The following is a 15,724-nucleotide window of genomic DNA, read 5'->3' as shown; positions in this document are numbered from 1 at the left end:
CTACTCCCATTAAGAGGAAGATCATGGCCACACAATTACTAATTGCTAGGAGTGGGATCACAGCTAGGGGAGTAGATGAGTTACTATGCAGAGACAAACTATTATAGGGTCTGGCTCTTAGCTGAGAATACAGAAAGTCTATTAAATAAAAAGAAGCAACCAAGGCCAGGCTGGATGGGGCTTTGAGCAACTTGATCTAGAGGAAATTGTCCCTGCCCATGGCAGGGGATTGGAACTAGGTGATCTTTAAGGTCCCTTCCAACCCAAACCATTCTATAAATCTGGCCAAAATCTGGCCTATACTGCTTGCACATAAATTACTGGACTTGTTAAATTCTGATAATTATTTTTTTACCTAAGATAATATATTTTTCTGCCACTGACTATACTCTAGTGAAAAAGCCACATTGAATCTTCTACCACTGAGCTCTGGAAACTTCTCCAGTTTGCACCACACTCAGAAAAACAGGGGTTTGAAGGCAATGGTTCAAGGGAATCTTGCTAGCACAAGTCAGTGTGTGCAAGTCTTTGTTAAGAATCTCTCAAGATTTTTTCTCCCACACACAGTTTCCTTCCTGAAGTGGTTTTGGTTTAGAGCAGAAGAGTTCAGCACAGCAAAAAGCATCAGTAAGAGACTCAAGAGGCTTTAGGTTTATAATGCTCTCCAAAGAACAGAGGCACCTTGTGCTGCTCCAGGTGTTGGACAGCAGCTCCAGCCCTGCTGCTCTGAGCTGGGATACAATGGAGTCCTGCAGGAAAGTGGCTGGGATGCACACAAGCAACATGTCATGGGCTTTTTATTTGCATAACACTGTGAGAGCACTTCAGTGCCCTGGAAAACTTCCTGCTGTGGATCCCTACCATCTAGGAGACTGAAAAACTGAATTGAAAAAATGGCGATTTCTATAGAGCAGAATAATTAAATAAGGGTTTGATACTCCTTGACAGATGAATAACAGCAATGATATTTGCAGTTCTAGCACTGAAACGAGTCTGGAATCCCAGTTTATCTACACACAAATGAATCAATTCACCTTGTGTGCTTCAGATAGCTGGAGCCAAGCTAATACAGAAGATTAACCAGTTCTACTCACTGCTTCTCCTGGCTGGGCAAACTTCTTCCAGTTCTGGTTTTAAACTTGTTTCTCTTAATGTGAAGTGTACCCAGGTTCCTAGAAGTTGGTTAGAGCCTAATGCTAATAATGCAAGGGCTGTGGGCTCAATCCATGTATGGACCATTCACTTCAGAGTTGGACTTGATGATCCCTGTGAGTCCTTTCCAACTCAGAATATTCTTTGATTCTGTGAAATGTCATTTATCCAATTAGGAAGCCCAGGTTAACCTGAGAAGAGGGCACCTGAGTGTAGGTGTAGAAGAAGAGATTACAGACAACCTCACCCTGATAAGTCACAGTTGTACTAATCACCAAAGAAGAGGAACAGCCTTGCCCTGAATTGGTCACAGCTGTGACTAATAAAGATAAGTGTGATAAAAGGGGTGGGGTTGGCTGGTAATGCAGGATCTTAAGGAAGAGGACCTGGAGGAGGTAGAGGAGCTCTAGGGAAGAAGGAACACTTCAGAGAGGCATAAAGAACAAAACAAGGGAGAGAGCTGCTGCTGCTGTAAAAGATCTGCTATGAGGTCAGTCTGAGCCTGCAGTCATAGTCAAGCTAGGTGAAAACATGTGGTCAGAGTCTGCAAACCAATCCTTGCAGTCACAGTCCAGCAGGAAACAGCCAGCACTCAGAGTCTGCAGCTGGGCCCTGAGTAGGAGCTTGCTGCAGCAGAGTCAGGATGGCAAAGCTACAAAGAAGAATAAACCAGGACCCTTTTCACACTGTTGAATATCAGACTGGCTCATTTCTACCCCTAATGAGGGGTCTGCTGCAACACCTGAGCAGTTTGGCAGGCAGGGGAAGCCTGCAAGCAAGTACCTATTATTCCAGGAGAAGTTTGGTTATTTTGGAAAGATGGGTAGAGGGCTCGTGGGAGGACTATCATCCCCTCAGCACAGGAAGAGGAAGTTTTGGGAATAAACACAATGAGTGATCCTGTGGCTGAGCTGATATTTTATAGCTGGGGTCACAAGAGTTGGGCAGAGATCTGATGAACACACACTGGGGCACTGCCTGGGGTGTGCCTTTCACTTACTGCTTTGGGAAAATAAATTCCCACCTAGTCTGCTGGGTAACAGCTCATCCCTGTCCAACTGGCAAAGGAAGGAATTTATTTCTATAGTAAGCAATATACTAAATGATTCTGTATGTCATGTGGACTTTTCTGGAACAGTTTCAGTGATAAAGCAATGCAGCAGATGAAAGGAAAAAGCTCATCATCTCATTTGAATTTTCCCTCCCTCTTCATTGACTTACAAAGCACAGCAATTTAGACCAGAAACCCCCCTCTCTGCAGAACACTTCTGAGTGACTAAAGCTGATACTGAAACTGGTGTAGGCATGAGTCTGGAAACATTGTGGAAACTTATTTCTCTAAGCCTTTCTCTGTTTTTGAAAGATGTCGGTCAGAAAACGTTTATTCCCCTGGGAAAACTTTTGTTTTCTAAAGAAGCAGAATTTTTTATTTGTATTTTTTACATGTACCCTGCATTGCCTGCAGGCTGCTATTTTGACTAGCCCTAGGTGTCTGACCACATGGATCATATTTACACTAGTGAGTCCAAAAGTTTGTTGTTTACAAGTTCTCTATGCCTGAATTATAAATAGGAACAAGATGTGGAATGACTTGCTTCAAAGACCTGCAGCAGAATCCATGCTAATGGTTCTGCAATGCCTATGCCATCTGAAGTTACACACATCTTTAAGTGTTATCAGCACTCTGAAAAGGAAAATGTGCACAGAATATACCCTTGTAGGGCTTTACAATCTGCACCTGATAGTGTGGGAAATGAGTCCACAGTGCAGCATGCGAAGCACCTTGCATGGAGCACAGATCTCTTTACCCCAGCCCAGCTTTGGAACCAGCTGGCTGCAAGTGGGCATTGTGTTCTGTGGTGGGTCCCTTCCATTATTGATGAGATATTTTATGTATTATGCAGTGCTGTAATGAAGATGAAGTCTTTTGTCTTCCCTCACTGTGTCCTCTGTGGTGCTGGGAAGTCTTGGGGCAATATTATCAAATAAAACAGGCACTGCTTTGTAGAAGATGAATTCAGATGACTGAATTTCCCAGAAGTTACACTTTACTGCCACTGAAAGATTGAGTGATGCAGGACTAGTTGGTAAAATGTTAATGAAAAAAATGAACTGAATATAACATTAGAAAAATATAAAAACCTCTGTATTTTATAAAAAACACTTTTGTCTGAAATCCAGTACACCACAATCTTCACACACATCCTTCACTGACAGAAACTTTGCAAATACTTAGGGCATCTAACTAGGAGAGAGAATGTATGGTACATTCTGCCAGTTTATCTGCTATTTGATGAATTAAAGCTTTATTCTTTTATTTCTCCAAAGTGTTTTTCAAGGAACTTCCTCCCAGCAAGACAAACATGTCACTTCTGAAAAAAGGGTAAGAGCAGAATGACTGAAGGAATAGAAAATCAAAAATTCCCAAGAAATTAATAAAATCCATCTTATGGAAAAGGAGAAATACATGTCAAATAATCCACAGTGGTGGAAAAGCCAGCAGATCCTCTAACCAGAGGAAGAGGAGTGAGGAGCAATCCTTCTGACTATCAAAACTGCCTCCCTGCAGAGGTAAGGCTGGCTCTGTGAAGCTGAAGGCACAGGGCTGAACTCTGCACCCTCTGTGACCCATGTCTGTATCCTGTGGTCTGCAAGACACTTAGAACAAGAAAATGGCTTTTTTACAAGGAATAAATAAAGAAATAAATCACTATTAATTTTCTTCAAACCTCTCTCCTTCTGTTTCAAGCTTTCCTCCAACCTCTCCCTTCTTAGATAAGGCAGCTGACCTCTAACTATGATTAACTCTGCAATGAGCCCTCTGTATAAGGCTTTTCAGCATGTGGTGTTTACATTTAGAAATGGAGTTTTCATACATTGTAAGCAAACAATAACTGAGTACTCAGGGCACAGACATCAAAAGAAAAGCAGAAGTTCACAATACATTATATTTACTATGTCACAGGAAGCATTCACCAGCAGAAAAGATCAGAGTCTTAATTCTTCTGCAAGAGGTACCAAGTCTTTCAGCCCAGCCACAAAGCTGAGCCACTGTCCCCTTATGCAACATGGGAACATGCAGGTGCTGCCAGCAGCCAGCTGGGACTCAAGGTCTGCAGTGAGGAAATAAGGGGAGAAAAGATGAACTCCTTTCCCTGTCCCCAGAAATTTGAGGAACAAGAAAGAGAAAATATTCTCATTCCCTCTCTCCCAAAAGTGTAACCACTCACTAGGAGAAGCACTGAGTGTACAGGCTCCATTAAGCCCTGCAAAAAGTTACCTTTATTACAGGCACCACTGGCTTTCCTACAAAATTGTGGCAGGAAAGAATTTGCCTATTTTAGCTTACTAATGTTCTCACATTATTTCCTGCTCCAATAACCATACTGCCCTGCCACCAGTCAAAGCAAGCTGGTGACACACTACCTTGTACCAGGTAATTTATGACAGTGAAAGGTCTGTCTTCTCAAAGTGGACACCCATGAAAGAAAAACAATTAAATGGGAAGTTGTTTGTCATATTAATGGTCTTACTAAATGACACCATTAAAGCACGGTAAGCAAGAGATTTGGTATTAAGCAAGTCAATGTTAGCATTTGCTCTCATTTTGCAGGCTGGCTCAGGACCAACATTTCTCCTTTTGTTTGTAAGGGAGAACAGATTAAAGAGATGTATAAGGAAATCAAAGTAATTAGACACACAAACATGCTGCCAGGTAAACAACTGTGATTCAGTGGGGCAACCTGTCAACCTCTAAAGGAAGGATGGTACATATTGTAAAACTATTTCTATTTTAGTCCCATTTTATCTGATTTTGGATTACTCCTAGCCTAACCATTAGCATTCTTAACCAAGCCCAAGAATGAGCCAGGTCTGTGTTCACCTCTTTCAAGGCTTGCTTTAGCCCACCCTGGGATGTGCACTGGGAGAGGCTGAGAGCAGCACAGCACTGAGAACATGGGCACCTGTCAGGTGTCCAGCTGTCCCATGGGTAAGAGTATGAATACACCTACTGCAGAAACCAGCCAGTGAGTTAAGACTATGGATTTTGTCCCAACTTTTGCAGACTCTGGGATGTCACACCCCTGGGAAGACACCTGCCCCAGCCCTGATCTTGCCATGTAACCCTGGTAAACACAGTCTGGCTGCAGGATCTGATTCAGGTCATTTAACCTTTGTCATTTAGCAAAGCACTTGTTTCATTTTCACTCATGGCCCATGCAGTCAGAACACAGAGATCAGTGCCTGTGGTTGTTCTTGGGCATTGTGGTTTCTCTTGTGAAGAAGAGGGACAGTACAGTAATTCCCACCACTAGCTCACAATTCGTGTTCATTTGTTCAAGTGTGTTCATTTGAAAGTCAGCACTACATAAAAATTATTTCCAACTCCCCAAAACATAGACCACTACCATTTTTTCAAGCTAATTCAGCTCAATGCACCATTCAAACCCCCACACCATTACTTTGTGCCAAGACCAGTTATTTTCCCAAGTGTAACCCTGACTCCACTGAAGATATGATGCAGTCTCACATCACTGCTGCTTAGTCTACCATGATTAATTCCAGTTTATGGAAGTGGGTGGTAGAATGGAGAAGCAGCCATGGAAGCCAGAATCCATTCAACTATGGGAGGATCAGCAGCACTCAAATGTACTAATGTCTCAGTGAGGACTAGAGGAAAAAACTAAACATTAGAAATAGCACGTGCCAAGTAGTGCACACAGCATATTCCAAGCTGCAGAACAGCAGATAGGGTTTGCTGCCCTGAGAATGTGGCACAGGGAGCCTCTGCTTCACCCTGAGGTTTTGGTTGAGCTTTTTATGAGTGTATGAGCAGTTCTGGGCATACAAATGCATACAAAGCTGCCATCCATCTGCATAAGCACATGGACAACTTTAATACATGGATGCATAGATATAATAAATACTTTTATTGCTAATGATTTTTCCATATGAAAAAAGCAGACCCTAATGCAGCATGCAGGCAGTGGCAGTGCCTGAAAAGATAGATGGATATGTGTGTTTGTGAATTACTACTCCCATTAATTCATGCCCACAAAAGCTTAAGGGCTATAGAAGCCTGGAAGAGCAGATATGAAAAAACATTTTATACCTTATATCCACTATACTTCAGCTGTCAATTTGGATGCTGAGATCACTGCAGTAACAGGAAAATTTATGATGATATAAAAAGCTTCATTCTGATCCATTATCAATGTGTAGCTAATATTAAAGATAAATACCTCTGCAAACAAATTTCATAATTTAAAAGAAAAAAAAAGACAAATTAGTATTTTTGGAATTTGTTTCATAGAATCAGAGGGTTTTAGAAAAAATGCTGAAATTCTCTTTAATCAAAATTTCAGTTTTTGACAAGTTCAGTAAAGCATGGGACAACTGGCAATCTTTGAAACTTTTAACATTTTATGTATGAGACAAAAAGGATGGCTGAAGACTGGATGCTTACCAAACCATTCTTTTTTGTCCAGAAAAAAAAGTTTTTTATTTATGACCCAATTCACATCTTTGAATGTAACAACTACAAACTCTAAATACAAGCTCTGTGGCATGGACTGGATTTTAAACCTGTAAAGCATCTAAAGCACACTTTTGGTGTGCTAAGGAAATGAATTTTAAAATACACAAAAAGACAAAATGCAAATTATTGCTGGCTGTATATGCATAAACTTCTCAAAAATTTAATAAGCTTTTCAAATGCTCAAAAATACTTTCTTCAAAATACCTGTTGTTCATTGCTAAGTGTGGCCAACATAACTTAAGGCAGTTTCTTGTATTTCAGCCTATGAGCAACAAATTCTTATCCTGAGACTTGTGTTTCCACAATGCTCCTCCCTGAAACAAACTCAAAATCCTGCAAAAAACTCATTCCCTTTGATGGGAAGAGACAGATGGGAAAAAACCAACCCAAATTTAAGGGCTTTTGGAAGAAAGGCAGGCTCATCACAGACATTAAACCAACCACTACACCCAGACCACAGTCAAAGCATCCAAATTTGGAGGTCTAAAGCACATCTAAGCAGCCAAAGAGCTCTATACTCTTCAGACTTTCACAAGTTTAGAACTGGTGAATCTTGGCCAGATTTCCTCCTGAAGTCTCCTGCTGTGGCATAACTACAGCTGAAAATGTTCAAGATTAAGAAAGCAAATTAAGTCCTCAGTACTTCTAAATATAGCTAAGAATTTGAAATACTTCTTGATTTTGGATGAGTTTTGCATTTGCCAGCTTAATAGAACAGAAATAGCAAAATAAAAAATCTGAACTCTTATCTTACAAGTGCACCTTTTAGTAAGACACATTTGTGTATGGAAGGTTGTCAGGAGACAATCTTTCTCTAAAGAGCTGCTGTCCATCACCAGTGAACACTGCAGTGAAACCTGGATGGCAGCAAGTGATGCAAACTTTGACTCACTGTGTTTGCAAAAGGAAAACAGGGCTGTGGTGTGTGTTTTTGCAGGAAAAAAAAAAAGACACTACACAAGGACTGCTCTGTTCCCAGCCCAGGAGCTGCAGAGAGGTCATAAGCATGTAACTGAGGGCAGTGCTTCATCCAGATACCACAAACCAGAAACTGGTTTCCACTGAGAAACCAGGACTTTATTTTGGGCCCAGTTCAAGCTACTGCAATGACAAATTCACAGAACAGCAAACTTCACCACAAGCCTCTTCTACAGTCAATACAGTGTTCAATAACCAAGGTGCCACACACTCCCCTTTTGGAAAGCTGACCCAACACACTGGAAATACCACTCCAAGTTCTATCCTGGAAGATTTTGCTCATTTTACTCTAGCTTCTGTTTACTTAAAGTTTTACTCTGCCATCTCATATGTAAAACAACACATATACAGATCCACATAAATCAGTGGGGGTACCTGCCTGCTGAAGCATTCCCAAATAACTATTTGTTTCCTATGGTGAGTTAAGGCATCATAAAAAACAGCAGAAAGGGAAATAAAATCTGAAAACATGCAATTCATACCACAGCAAACACTGATCTAAAGGCGAAGGTTTTTTATTATAATGTGTTTTATAATGGCATAATATCCAACACAGCTGCACTAGGTGATTGGTAACAAGCATTCCAAAATGTCACAGATTAAGAGAGATTAATTTACCTCCATCTTGTGAGTTCATGATATTCAGAGCAAACAGCATTGCATTGGAGAACGTGGTAGCCTCTTCTTTGCTTGCAAAATTCAAGCCATAGACCTGCCGTGCGTCGCGCCATTGATGAAAGGTAGGGGTTGCTTGATTGTACTTCAGTCCTTTCACAATTGAGTAATTAATCACTACCTGTGATTTGGAACAGAGGGGTAAGGATTAACAACAGTTTTCAGGGGGAAAAACCCACCCAACCCTCGTGTGAAGGTTACAGGCAGTATGGTAGAATGGGTAGAGGCAGTTCCTACAGCAGCTCCTACGTGGCTGCATGGCAAGGCAGTGCTTGTTTCAGTGACAAAGACCCACATCTGGGGCTGAGATTTACAACAATTCACTTCAGCCTCGGGGACTTGCAAGCCAGTTTTGCAAAATCTATTACCTGCTCGTGTTTTCTGCAGCACCTCCACAGGATGCAGCTGTGCAGATGCTTGCAAACAGCTGTCAGGGCCAGCAGCTGCTTCCATCTTTTGGAGGATGATCATGCCCAAGTGTTAAAAAAGGAGCCAGAGAGAGCTCTTGGCACTAACCTTGCCCTATAGCACATAAGTGACTCGTTGCACCAGCTTTGCTTTCCTTCACCCATGTGTCTGATCACCACCAGCTTCTTGTGCTTTGACTTTTTCTTTAGAATCAGGCAATGACAAACCTGGAAAACCATTCCGCTCCCACCTTCTCCCTTGCTGTACATGTGATGTTCTCCAGGCAAGGGGTGACTGCAGCAGAAAGCTGTTTCTTTTGCAATTTAATCTGCTAAATACAATGAATGCCCTGTTTATCCTTGGGCAGGGAACTTGGAAACCCAGCTACACAGTACAGCTGGGATCCAGACAGAAACCTCCAATGGTAAAAGTGTGAGCTGCTCTAGCTAAGGGTGGAGTGTCCACTGCACCACTGTACCACTTTGCACACAGAATTTATGTTAGAGGTGGACCCCACATACCAGAAAACCTACCAATACATTTTTTTTGCAGTCCAACCAGCATATTGGAAAGTTTTCTGTTAAGAGTATGATTGCAACTAAAAAGCTTCAGTGTATTTAATTAGTCCAACAATATTTTTGGTAGATAACTGACAATTCTTAATTACTACAGGCAGAATTTTAAAACTAATTTCAAAGATTAATGACTCCTAGCTGTGAGTTCTGAATTGTCAATGGATTGTCAGTTTAAACTGGCAGAGAAACATTAAAGCACCTAACAAAGAACAAATTGTTATACACACGTTAGTATTTTTGAAGGATAACACTGTCTCATTGATATAGTTAACAGATGTCTTGTAACTTTACTATATTAATAAACAAAAATTATGGAAAGAATCCACTAGCCCTCTAGATGATTACAGATATACTCTTATTTCTAGGATGCATTTACTGACAGAGCCAGCATTAGAGAGTGATGTAGAAGATAGTCTTTGAATACTTGATCTAGCTTTAGGCACAAATATGATGGTCCAACTGTTGCACTCACACCTGTACCATTACTAAGGCTCCATGAAAATGCATTGATAAGCAAGCAGACCTACACTGCTTTTTTTGTCACATTTCACTGAGAAATTCCTGACCTGTGAGCCAAAGGAAGATGCAGCCCTACTTTGGGTATGCAGGCTCCCAAGAATTAGTCCCCTGGAAATGGGAACTGTGTCACCCACATGCAGTGTGGGAAGACACACACACCAACCAGAATGAAGTGGAAACTGGTCACAGCCAAGGCATTGAACTTCCCCTTGTATTTGACTGCTTGGATGGCCTTTTCTCCTTGAAGAACTGCGATATCAGCCCCATTCTTCTAGAGCACTGGGAGAGCCTGTACCAATGTTGCTCACACTCAAAGAGTCTCTTGAGCATCAGGTAGACTCAGGCCTGGATTTCTAAAACAACAGTTTTAACATGGACGAATTTTTAAGTCTTCCAACCATTTTTGAGTAGACTAACCAAGGGAATCCATAGGCAGTGTCTTCAGAAAGATTGTGAGCTTCTACCAGGCTTTCAAAGTGAGTCTTTCTCACCTACGAGCAGAAACTTCTGTTTCAAAGAACACCACTATCAAAGCCCAAGGGGCACCAGAGTGCAGCTGTATAATGAAAGGCAGAAATTGTAAAAACCTATGCCAAAAATTGTTTAATGGAAGTCAGGTAAACTGTTCAAAACCTACTTCCAAGGAACCCCAAGGATCTGCTTTGTTCTCAGGGTTAGATCCCTTTAATTGAATAAAGAGAGAATTTGAATGTTGACCTTCAGTAATCATCAGGATGCCCACACATGTAATACCTTGTATTCAAACTCAAATCAGAGAGTTTACTGAGAAATGAATCACTGGGAAATGAAACTTAAAATAGCCAGAGTTTCATTTTTATCTCCTTTGGCTCGTGTTTATAGAAAATGGAAAAAAAGAGGAGGGGATCTCCTGCTGTTGTTAAGAATGAGTGCACAAAGGTGTCTTGTACAGATGGTATGGAGACTCTGCAAGCCACATGATGATAATGAAGTGCTTCAGAGCAGTAATTAAAATGAAGAAGGTCTCCCTGTTTGAAGCACGTTTTTTTTTTTTTTTTTTGCAGGTGCTTCTAAGAGATCTTTACTCTAAAGCTTCCTATGTCAGTAAGACAGCACATCTGCCAGGCTGAGCAGACCAAGAGTTCATCTTTTAATCTTCAGCTGCAGTCTACAATAGGTAAATTGGAGAAGCTCTCCCTGGAAATCTTGAAGAAATAAATCATGGATTTGTCCACAGCAAACAGTTCTTCCTATCACTCTTCCCCTAGAATCTGACTTTAAAGCTGAAACATGACATTTTATATGCCACTCTTTTTCTTTTCAACCCTCTTTTAGCATTTTATATGCTGAAACAATGTAGTCTTACTCATATATCTTACTGATATAAATGTCTGTGTTGTTTTGAAGCCTGTTAAATTCAAAACCTCAAAAAAGCTCAAAACCAAGAAGCCCTTCCTTGTGACTGCAGAGCTGTGAGCTCTCAGCAGTGATGAGGGTGGCTGCTGGGACTCAGGGGAATGGAAGGGATGGAGTGGTCTCAGGGAGCACCTGAGCATGGGAAGAGCTCCCACACAATCCTCACCACCAACACTGCTGCTTATTAAAGCAGGACAAGACAATTGCTTGTTTCTGCAGAGCATGAACTGGCTCAGCAGCTGGGCCCTGCCATGCTGCCAGTGCTCAGGATCACCTCTCTAAAGCAGCAAGGATGGAAAAGCTGCTACAGCTGAGGCCAGATTCTTTACTTCTGTAGGCAGGCCCAAACCTGAGGAACTTCTAAGAAGTCACAACAGTGATTAATTGGTTCTTTCTTTTCAAAAACCGTGGTTAGCTTATATCCCAAGAATCCCATTTCTGTTCCAGCCTTGGCTTGGGTTCACATGTAAAATGTCTCAGCTCCCCCAAGGCCCTGTTTCTGCATTCACTTCTCAGCCACGTACACACACCAGCCCCTCAGGAGATGTGATTCACTTTGGAGCTGCACCCTGCTCCCTGTTAGTTCAGCATGTGCCTTTGGGTGGTGAGATCATGCTGAACTGACATCACTCCATGTAAAGCCCTAATTTTAAACCTCCACTTGATCAGGACTCTGGGGTGGGGAGCTATTGCTTTTTAGCTTTGTGAACTGAGGTTCACACATGTCACCTTTACAGCAGGCCAGCTGTAAAGACAGACAACAACAGCTGGCAGGTTGCAACATGGGTGTAAAAGATGTGATTGCGACTGTTGGCTTCAAGAGTCACAGAATCATCAAATTGTTCAGGTTGGAAAGGCCTCAATGAGCATCAAGCCCAAAATGAAGCATTTCCACAAGGAAACACCAAAGCTCATGATGTTGAGTGACTGTAACACTGATCTGGCCTCAGCTCCAAACCAGTTCTGGCCTCTGTGGTGGCTCCCAAGCGTCAGGACTGGAGCTGTGGTTTTGTCAGGACTCCTGCTCAGCCAGCACCAGCCTGTGCAGGGCTGCAGTGAGACCATGGCCACTTCCTGGGGAGAACAGCCCCAGCTCTGCTGCTCCACAGACCAGATCTGTCTGGGGTGAACTCTGTCAGCTAGAGAAGGAGATAAGGTGATAAGGAGATAAGATAAGCACAAGAGAATACAGTGTCCTAAGCTACAGCACACACACCAAAAAAGGGATAGACAACAGAAAGGCAGCTACACAGAGACAAGGAGTCTGCAGAAGAAGAGATGTGGAAAATGAAAAAGAGGATGAAAATTAAAGAGAGATATTATTCGAGGTGTAATATAAACCAACAAAATTAAAAGGGAATAAAGCATCCCTTCATCAGGCAGGGATGAAGCCAGGAAGATTAGTCTGTGCCTTGACAAACAGTATGTAAGAAAAGTTTAAATTGTTCCTCCATGGTATTGTTATTCTACATATTTTAAACCAGTTTCTCAATTCTTCAAAAATCTGTGTAGCTTCATAAGCTTCATTATATGTCAAATCACATTTTAGCTGAAGATTGGTCCTTTTCCGATAAATATGTCTTTTCTGGCAAATCAACAGCTTTACTAAAGCCTCAGTTTCCCTGAGATCTAACAGAACTTGAGAGCAAGCATGAGATGGCTTGAACAGAGAATTATTTTAACTGAAATTCATTTCTATTCTCTTTAAATGCAAATACTTAGCAAGCCTAGCAAGCTTATGACTCCATGTGAGACTCATATAAAATATATTGAATTCTGAATCTTGAGGCTTTTAGAGTGTTCCTTTGAATACTACTATGCTACACTGTCTCAACTTTATTCATAATACTGGATTTTTGTAGTCATATATAAGGGGAACACTTTGTTTTTTCTTTTAAGCAACTAAGGTAAGTGACAATATTTTCTGTTTATTTGAAAGAGGATTTTTAGTCTTTAAACTCTAGAGAAATTTATTCTTCTACCTGTTTCCTTCTGAACTGAGATGATTTTTAGTTAACATGCAGCATCTTCACAAGTTGAAACATTTGCAAGCAAATATTACAGTTAATGCAAAGCATGTTCAAAGTGCAGCTTAAGGTTTGACTTTTTAATATGTCCTATTCTTTAAACTGCATACTCTGATGAAGACAGACCTCTGGCACTTAGTCTCCCTTACATATATACATATTGACTTAATGACTTCTGCTTCTTTAACACCAGCTATTCAGTCCTATCTTAGATTGCAGTCGCATGAAAATTTACATTCACCTGCTGGCTAGGTAAAATATAGAACTAGCATGGCCTAGGACAAAGCAGTACTGGCTTTCATAACTGACTATGAAGACATTGTATTTCATTTATTTTTGAAAATATTTTCTCTTTCTGAATAGAGCTGCTTTCATATATTGCCTCTGCTCTATGGAGAAGGATAAAAGCAGTTGCAAAACTTTTGGCAGATGTTTCAGAAGTGCACTGCAAGGAGCTGAAAACCAGTGTGCTCAAAACCCACCTATTTTTGTTGTGCTTTTCCTTTTTCAGAATGATGACTCTGTATGTGCACAGTGTAGCAAAGTCATTACCACCTCCAGTAAGCAACCTGAGTAACTTTCCCAGCTGGCCCAAGCATCTTTACAGCTGTCAGCTGAGGATCATCAGCATTTCCACAAGCAGATCAATCCATTCAACATTTGTGGCAGCTGAGAGGTGGTGGTGCCCTGGCTCCTGCTCTCTGGGGTGGCCTGACCTGGCTCAGCTTGGCTGGATTAGCCCTGTCCCTGAGCAGCAGTGCTCACCTCACCTTCCCAGGAGGCAGCAGTACTCCTGAGCCAACAGGCAACCACTGGCCCACCTTTCCCTGATCTCTGTGCCACGCAGAGGTGAGCATGAGAGGAGAGCAGGCTGGGCTGCCACTGCCAGCCAGCCTCCTGCCAGCACACGGGGGGAGCCCTCACCTCTGAAATTCCTGCTCTAAAATGCAGGTACTGCACTACTACTGCACTCAAGGAAACTTTTGTTTGGGGTCCAATTGTGACACTCATTCAGGGAGCTCTGATGGCATGTGCTGCCCAGCACACCACACACCAGGCTGAGCATCGTGCTTTGGTGGCCAACAGGAGCCTGATCCCACTTCTGATAATCTAAATCCCATATTATTCCTTTAATACCCAAGGAGGTCCTGCAAAATTAGTCTGCTGTAAATCAGATCACACTGTGCACCTAGGATATTAAAGTGCATTACAAGGAACTAATTGCTTATCACAGCAATGTAACAACCACACTTTGTGGGACAGTGGTGCGAAACAATTCATTTTTATTTCTATTTTTAATGTAGTAATAAAAACAAGTAAAAAGTAATTTGCAGGGAGCTGAGAGCAAAACCTATAGAGTGAATAACTCATTCTACAAGAAAAAATTTGGGGAGGGCGGAAAAACATTTTGCTGTCTTTGGCATCTACCAAACATTATTTTTTCAAATAAGCAGTAATAATTTATGATACATTGTGGCTGCAAAAAATTATACAAAACATGAATCACTGGAGTATAAACAGACTAGTAGGCACCTTGCAGGGAGCAGGAAATGTTGCATTAGGTATAGAACTGAGGTTACCAAATGAGATCAAAGGTTGAGTTACAGGAAACTTGATATAGTTACTCACTTGCTGATCCTGCAGTTTAACTCCCACCACCCTGAAGGTGTTTGTGGCCGTGTTGTGGTAAATGTTGATTCTGCTGAATCCCTGCTGTCCAGGTTTGATTGGCACCCATTTCTTACTGGTATCGTCATAGACCATAACTGAAGCTCGGGCTTGGCAAATACTCTGTTCACTGGGGAGAAAAACAAAAAAATCAGGAAAGAAAATAGTGAATTTCCTGCTTATTACTTAGAACTTCTAAAGGGAAAAAAAAACCCAACAGAAACCATCAGTACTACTTTCAACATATGTTTTATAAGAGATCTGCTAATCCTTTGAATGCAATCTGTTAAATTAAAGCTGACATGTTATGTGTCCACAGACTTTAAAAACCTCCTGTATGCCGCTATTTTGAACCAATAATCTATTTTATATAAAACATTAAGCCCTGAGAAATAACCTGCATCACATAAACATTATGAAAACTGTCCAACAGTATGAATGCTCTATTTATTTTATATATCTACTGGCAAGCGAAGCCTTTCACATTTGCATGAAAACCTACCAATATTTTACAGCTTGCTGACAAAACAAACGTGACACAGCTGAGTTATAGATTTAAAACTGGAAGCAAGCAGACCTTGAAGCAAAAGCCATGCTAGGTAAACTGAAGAAATCAATTAAGTTAATCCAGCTGACGCCTAATTCCCAGAGCCACTGACGCACTCAGAAGTCCCAGAATACACGGTGCAAAACACACAGCAATGCTTTTTTCCTTCATCCTAGTAGCAAAGAAAGTGGGGAAGGGGAATCCATGAATGTGGCCAGCATTAAAATACATAACCACTATA

The 15,724-nt window shown here is 41.4% G+C and overlaps 1 protein-coding gene across 3 annotated transcripts in view; it reads right to left on the bottom strand.

Moving 5' to 3' along the window:
* The window catches only part of EVL (Enah/Vasp-like), a 137,003-nt gene that overhangs the window by 49,919 nt on the left and 71,360 nt on the right, over window positions 1-15,724 (bottom strand). For all 3 annotated transcript variants that reach the window (XM_056493217.1, XM_056493215.1, XM_056493216.1), the window contains exons 2-3: window positions 14,898-15,066; window positions 8,288-8,465 (exon numbers count right to left, since the gene is read on the bottom strand). In XM_056493217.1, the coding sequence (XP_056349192.1) occupies window positions 8,288-8,465; window positions 14,898-15,066 (347 nt within the window). The remainder of the gene's footprint in view (window positions 1-8,287; window positions 8,466-14,897; window positions 15,067-15,724) is intronic.

The sequence above is a fragment of the Oenanthe melanoleuca genome, chromosome 5, assembly GCF_029582105.1.
Source record: "Oenanthe melanoleuca isolate GR-GAL-2019-014 chromosome 5, OMel1.0, whole genome shotgun sequence".
NCBI lineage: Eukaryota > Metazoa > Chordata > Aves > Passeriformes > Muscicapidae > Oenanthe > Oenanthe melanoleuca.
This window is presented reverse-complemented; position numbering and strand designations above follow the sequence as displayed.